The sequence below is a fragment of the Poromitra crassiceps genome, assembly GCF_964638095.1.
Source record: "Poromitra crassiceps genome assembly, chromosome: 19".
In the NCBI taxonomy this organism is placed as follows: domain Eukaryota; kingdom Metazoa; phylum Chordata; class Actinopteri; order Beryciformes; family Melamphaidae; genus Poromitra; species Poromitra crassiceps.
Window position 1 is genome coordinate 9652752 of NC_139646.1, and position 7682 is coordinate 9660433.

At 44.3% G+C, this 7682-nt stretch overlaps 1 protein-coding gene across 1 annotated transcript in view; it reads left to right on the plus strand.

Annotated features, from left to right (window-relative positions):
- LOC310793432 (uncharacterized protein) overlaps positions 1-7682 on the plus strand; it is a gene marked incomplete at its 5' end in the record, with an annotated part of 31934 nt that overhangs the window by 2957 nt on the left and 21295 nt on the right. The window contains 3 exons of the mRNA XM_083655251.1: positions 6271-6341; positions 6440-6509; positions 6830-6936. Of these exons, the coding sequence (XP_083511377.1) occupies positions 6271-6341; positions 6440-6509; positions 6830-6936 (248 nt within the window). The remainder of the gene's footprint in view (positions 1-6270; positions 6342-6439; positions 6510-6829; positions 6937-7682) is intronic.

The window sequence follows — 7682 nt, forward strand, 5'->3', positions numbered from 1 at the left end:
AGTTCAGGTAGGTCAGAGGGGAGGGAGCGTAGACCTGAATGAGGGAGTTCAGGTAGGTTAGGGGGGAGGGAGCATAGACCTGAATGAGGGAGTTCAGGTAGGTCAGAGGGGAGGGAGCGTAGACCTGAATGAGGGAGTTCAGGTAGGTCAGAGGGGAGGGAGCGTAGACCTGAATGAGGGAGTTCAGGTAGGTTAGGGGGGAGGGAGCATAGACCTGAATGAGGGAGTTCAGGTAGGTCAGAGGGGAGGGAGCGTAGACCTGAATGAGGGTGTTCAGGTAGGTCAGAGGGGAGGGAGCGTAGACCTGAATGAGGGAGTTCAGGTAGGTCAGAGGGGAGGGAGCGTAGACCTGAATGAGGGAGTTCAGGTAGGTTAGGGGGGAGGGAGCATAGACCTGAATGAGGGAGTTCAGGTAGGTCAGAGGGGAGGGAGCGTAGACCTGAATGAGGGAGTTCAGGTAGGTCAGAGGGGAGGGAGCGTAGACCTGAATGATGGAGTATAGGTAGGTCAGAGGGGAGGGAGTGTATAGACCTGAATGAGGAAGTTCAGGTAGGTCAGAGGGGAGGGAGTGTATAGACCTGAATGAGGAAGTTCAGGTAGGTCAGAGGGGAGGGAGTGTATAGACCTGAATGAGGGAGTTCAGGTAGGTCAGAGGGGAGGGAGTGTATAGACCTGAATGAGGACGTTCAGGTAGGTCAGAGGGGAGGGAGCATAGACCTGAATGAGGGAGTTCAGGTAGGTCAGAGGGGAGGGAGCGTAGACCTGAATGTAAGTAAGTAAGTAACGTCCGATCTAGAACCTGACTGATTGTTGCAGCTGGTGCATTTCCTCAAAACTCTGACGCTGGAAAAAAAGTTGTTTGTCACAACACTCGTTTTATGACTTATTTGATGAGGGAATGTATAATGTTATCTATCACATCCGCTATTTCTGTTGCTCTTTGAACAACTCGCGGTTCGCCTGCCTGCAGCTTTGAAACATCGTTTACAGACGGGCTATGTTGTTTCTGTGTCAACAGCGGTGTCGGTAACGGTGGGAGGAGGAGGGGGCTGGGAGGATTACACCGGAAGAAGCACCCATATAAGGCATCATGGCAGCTAGAAATAAGGTGGATAGACGTAATTTCAATCAGGAAGACTACTTAGCCAACGCCCTGTTTCATTCATATTTCTTCCAACACAATCACGGTTATCCACGCTCTTCCACTCTATCAATAACCAATCGGTGCAAGCCCTCTCCCTCCCTTGCTTTGCCGCAGAACCAATCATCTAAATCGGTTGTGAGTATTTCAAGTTCACGTCTCTTACTATGTGGTATCGCTACTCACCAATACACTTATCACTGCAGTTGCTGTCATTCCCGTCTACCAGTTGTTTGGCCCCGCCTCCTCCCCTGCCACCACCAATGTCATGGCTCCAGAGGGATTCCCCCATGGGTGCTATTTCTATTCTATACATTCGTGACGCCCTCCCCTCATCGCAGGAGGAGCGTCATCATGGAGCAATACACCAAACGTTAATCTTGTTTGTTTTGTCAACAAATGTTATTTTGAACGTTTATACTAGTCTCTCCTGATTTAAATAATATTAAACTGATAGAAGTTGGGTGAGAAAGTGTTGCTCTCTAATGTCCAGTCCAGTCACTCTGGTTAATTACACTAATCCAGATTAATCTGATCCTCAAACCACACAGCATCATGCAGGAGGATTATGACTGCCTCTCTCGGTAATATCTATCGCTCTTTCTCTCTCTGTTTTTTCTCTTTCTGTCTGTCTCTCTTTTTCTCTGTATGCCACAGGGCCATCAATTTCATCTAATGTGTCTGCAGTACATTCGGGGGACTATAACAAGGCTAATCATTATCAAGCAGCATCTACATTTTAATAACCAGCCTGTCTTCAGGCTTCTCAAATACTGCAGTTAACACCAGCCCAGAGACAGTTCACCCCAGGAGATTGTCCGACTCTCCCGTGCCAAACAACAACTGACGTCAGCTGCAGCAGCGTTGCCCAACCTGGAATGATCATATATAGAATGATCAGCAGCATGAGTCTGCTGCTACATAATCATGTCATTTGCCATTGAGTGTGTTGTCACACGTGATGTGCTTAGAGCAGTGATCCTCACTATTTCTTCGATGAGAGCCGCACTGGCAGGACAAAGTCAATAGGAGAGCCACTTTTACCGCAAAACACCAAAAGCCACCCCAACCAAGCACATCTGCCTACCATTTTTTTTGCGTTTTATTGTTTTCCACACACACACACACACACACACACACACACACACACACACACACACACACACACCAGTTTCCCCTAGAAAATCTTTCAGGCCTGGAGGGATTTCGAAACGTACCCCGACCGCAACGGTGGGGGCCATCACTGGCGACGCTGAAGTTTTATCTAACCTGTTCACATCTATGTTCGCAATGGCATCCCAAGTATCATCATACTATTATGGGATGCGATGCGAACAGTTGTATTATGGGATGTGCGTTTCCCAGGCAACGACACACGTTGACACGTTTTGGAACAGCGCTGCACGCTGGCACAATACTCCTAAAAGCAAAATGCTTATTGTTTTGAATGATTTGGCAACTTCTATTACTGTCAACACCAGTATTGTTGTATTGTAATAATATGCCATAAAGGTTTATTGACATTTTGGCGAGAGCAGGGGGGGGGGGAATCTTAAAAAAAAATCTAAAAAAAACAACAACAACATATATATATATATATTTTTGCAATTTCTTAGAGCCGCCAACTAAAACTTCGAGAGCCGCCATCGTCTCGCGAGCCGCGCAATGAGGAACTAGGGCTTATAGTGATGGGTGGGCTAGTGGGCTAGTTAGCCCTTTCACCCTTTTTCTCTGCCTGTATTTTTAGCCCCTCACTTTCCTCACTATTTCAATCTTTTCTGCCATTGTTTAAATAAAAGGAAGGGTATGCTGGTCTACTTCTGCCACTGTACCCCCCCCCCCCCCCCCCTTTCGCAGGGTTTAACATGGTATCTGCTGCTGCCATTCACCCAGACTGAGCAGAGCAATCCACAAAGGGAGGAGGGGGGGGGGTCAAATTACTGTCGCTGGCGCTGAAATACCCTCACGGCCTTTGGCTTGGTTTTTATGCTGCACACATATGAATGCTCACTTTATAATACACTCTCTTTCTTACACACTCACACATAAACACAAACAGAAAAACACACTCTTTCTTACACACTCACTCACACATAAACACAAGCACTTTATAACACACTCTTACACACTGTCACACACATGAACACAAGCACTTTATCACACTCTCTCTTTCTTACACTTTCTTACACGCTCACACATAAACACAAACAGAAAAACACACTCTTACACACTCTGACACATAAACACAAGCAAGCACTAATACACTCTCTCTTACTCTCTCTTTCTTACACACTCTCGCACATAAACACAAACAGAGAAACGTACACAAACACAGCAGCAGTAGTAGCCTTCGTCAGTAAATTATGCATGGCCATGCTGTAAATGTTTCAGAGACCTGAGTCAAACCCTGAAGCATGCCTTATGCCAGGGTGTGTGCGTGTGTGTGTGTGTGTGTGTGTGTGTGTGTGTGTGTGTGTGTGTGTGAGAGTGTGAGAGAGAGAGACATCAGAATGATGGAAGAAAGATGAGAGAGAGATGACGATGGGAAACATCTGGTCAGCACTTACGTAACCGAAAACAATAGGCCGTTTTCATAGCTGCGATTGCATTGTGTGTGTGTGTGTGTGTGTGTGTGTGTGTGTGTGTGTGTGTGTGTGTGTGTGTGTGTGTGTGTGTGTGTGTGTGTGTGTGCGTGTGCGTGCGTGCGTGTGTGTGTGTGTGTGTGTGTGTGTGTGTTAGGAGAAAGGCAAGGAAAACAGGAGGAAGAAAAGAAGAAGTGAGGTTGGGATATCTTGCATCAGTTGCCTTGATGCTGGGCTGGACGATACATGTATGATTGAAATCAATATCCTGATAATAATCATAAGGACTTTTCCCCATATCAATATATCACGAGGTGGTTCGTTCATGTATGCAAAATCATGTTAAATAGTCAAATGAATGTTCATCTCATTGAACCGAATAGTACTGTATTGTTACAGTAGTCAAACAAAACTGAAAACTTTCAAATAATATTCCTACCACACCTAGTTTTTAAGTATTTGCTTGTCATCATTAGACAGCAGAAATGTGTGTCACGATATTAAAATATCCTCATATCATCACATGATTCCACTAAAAAATGATAAATGACAATATTGAATTATCGTCCAGACCTACCTTGATGCCATCAATCTGTTGGCCCTCAGGCTGTGACGTGTTCATGGTCAGTTGCCCAAAGACTTTCACAGCCTCTGGGTCAGTGTGTATGTTTGTGTGTGTATGCAGCAGAGAGAGAGAGCGAGAGTGTGGAGTGTGTGTGTGTGTGTGTGTGTGTGTGTGTGTGTGTGTGTGTGTGTGTGTGTGTGTGTGTGTGTGTGTGTGCGTGCGCGTGCGTGCGTGCGTGCGTGTGTGTGTGTGTGTGTGTGTGCAGTTAACAGTTAGGGAGCTAGCTGTAATCTGTGTTAATCTGGATTAGACGTCAGTCAAACCTCTCCCCTTTTCCATTCATCTCTGGCCGCTGGTTACTCAACAGCTCCAGAAAAAGACAAACTGTGTGCGTGGGTTGATGACTTGATGTTCTGGTATGTCACCGTCAGTTTCCATCTTGTGCTGTTTTATGAGTCTGCCTTTCTTTCAGAATAGACTTCCAAGTGGAGTATAGGAGGTCTGAAGTTTAAGGTTAATATCGTGGCAGTTGCAGTCTAGCGTCGCTAAATCAGGGCCATTTTGGGAAAATGGAAATAGGCCACAGAACATTGTGTCATGGCCCTGGCATCACTCTAAATAGAGAGCCAAAGTGAACGTCACTTCCTGCTTCAGCACTGTACCAGAGATTTTCATCCGCCATTTATTTTCCCATAGACATTTCGTAAAACGCTTATAAAATAGTTTTACTTGGTCAAACCAAACGGTTCAGCTATATTTAGAACAGGAGAGACCATAGAACATTTCACTCGAACTAAAACTTAAAAACAACATAGAAAAAACATTTTCTTTAAATCCGCATTTCTTTTAACGTTTTGGTCCGAGTGAAATGTTATGTGGTCTCTCCTGTTTCTAAATATATCTGAACCGTTTGGTTTGAACGAGTAAAACTATTTTTACAAGTATTTTGTATAAGTACCTATGCAAAAATAAATGGCGGATGAAAATCTCTGGTGTGACGTTCACTTTGGCTCTCTATTGGTTCCTACTGTAACAAAAATGTTGGGGGAAGGGAAGGGTGACCCAGGCATCAGCAGGTTCCTCTGCCACAGGGACACAGGGAAACACATTTCAATAGGCTTCCGCTTCCATGCACAATATATCATGTTTTAGTGAAAGGGATCACATCTATCTGTAATAGATCATATCTACAGCACACAATACTTTATTCTAGTCTCTTTAAAAAAAAACGAGCAAAAAAAATGAAGAACATTACTTTCATTACCTCTGTTACAACTATAAGTTATGTTATGTTTTCTGTGCCGTTCTTCTGTCTGTCTGTCTGTCTGTCTGTCTGTCTGTCTGTCTGTCTGTCTGTCTGTCTGTCTGTCTGTCTGTCTGTTAGCAGGATTACGGAAAAACTACCGGGCCGATTTTTATGAACCTTCGTGGAAGGGTGACCTACCTAACCATGACCTACTCAGGGCCCACATTGACCAAAAAAAATCTATGCAAGAGCCACTATCCAAAAAAGTCCCTTTCCTCTCTTTATCTTTTTTAGATTTGTATTTATTTATGTATTTTAAGTAGGACTTAAAAGAGCCACAACTACCCATAAAGGAGCCGCATGTGTGCTCTCTGAGTGCACCTCTAGTCTTTTTGTGTGTACATTTAGTTAGCTGGTTTAGTTAGCTGGTTTAGTTAGCTGGTTTAGTTAGCTGGTTTAGTTAGCTGGTTTAGTTAGCCGGCCACATCACCTAAACTGAATTCAGACATGATTGAATATCTCCCTCAGAGTGGAGCAATTGTATGTAAGCTAGATCTTGATGTATTTTACAGGCTTGTTATTCCTCAGCATTGCTATGCATTCCATCGCTTTATAATTGAAGGTGAAGTTGAGCACATACGTATGAAGGTGATATTTGGTCTTATTAGTGTGAGAGACTTTGGTTCCAGTCCACCTGCATCACATCTGTCTTCTATTCGTGTCCTCCTTTCCCCAGGCTGTGACGGGCAGGAGCTTCGGGGACAAGGACTTCCGCAGTGGTTTGGAGAATGGCATCCTGTTGTGCGAGTAAGCTGGTTACATTACTTCCTCTCAATTTTAGTAGTCTGAGTCAGGACGTATCAACGTAGATGAGATTAGGTAATCTCTTCTGCTCTGTCATGCAGGCTGCTGAATGCCATCAAACCTGGACTGGTCAAGAAGATCAACAGACTGCCCACGCCCATTGCTGGACTGGTAAGAAGACACTTTGGAGTCTGACAGTAAACTAGCCTCGACGCCAGACTCAGCCTTCATTCTTCGTTCTGAGTCTCGGCGTTGCAACCCCCTGAGCCCACTGCAGGCTCGGCTAAAATGGCCGCAAGCTACACAACACATTAGCAGTCACAATAAAACTGTACCTACCTCCTGCACAAGTTTGTTATCCAAAGTTTGGGACAAAGAGTATTCCCAAATATTGCATAGTTTCCAATACCGAGCCGTTATTCACAAGCAAGAGCAGGTAAACTAAACTTTATCGTCAAAGTGACGATAAAGCCTCTCACTGTCTGTTCCAGGACAACCTGACGGTGTTCCTGAGGGGCTGTGAGGAGTTGGGCCTGAAGGGCTCTCAGCTGTTTGACCCGGGGGACTTACAGGACACCTCCATCCGAGCCAATCTCAAGTAAGTGGATGTGTGTGTGTGTGTGTGTGTGTGTGGGGGGGGGGGGGTATTAGGCCTGCACAATTAATAGAATCAAAATCGCAACATGGCCAAGTGCAATATCCTAATCACAGGAGCTGCAATTAGTTGATAAAGGTAAAATGTCACAACGTAGCATTAAAAGAAGTGTTGTGGTGCCGCAGCCTACAAATCATATTCTCCAGACATAAGGGAATGTGCTTGTGTGGTACAGACCCCAGATTATATATATATATATATATATATATACCGTAAATTCCGCACTATAAGGCGCACCGGAGTATAAGCCGCACCTGCAAAATTGCCTGTTTGTTACATATATAAGCCGCACCGGACTATAAGCCGCAGGTGTTTTAATTTTTTTTTATTTTTTATTTTTTATTTTTTTTATTGTGTTTTAATGTTTAATTACCATATGTAAGGGTTCATGCACAGAGGGGATTGTCGGGAAAGAGATGGCTGTTTGAGGAAGCTCCCATTTATTAACATTTCAACAAAACAACATAACACAACACCACCTGTGTTTTTTTTTACAGTGCACACAGTGTCCGTGGTGTGGTGAAAAGAGGGCAAGAGAGGAAATTAAAACAGAAGTGGATTTATAGTTAGAAAGAGTGCTAAAAAAGAGAGTTTTTTTTTTTTTTTTTTTTTTTTTTTTGAAAAAATCCATAGATAAGCCGCACCGTTATATAAGCCGCAGGGGCCAAAAAAGCCCAAAAAACGGGAAA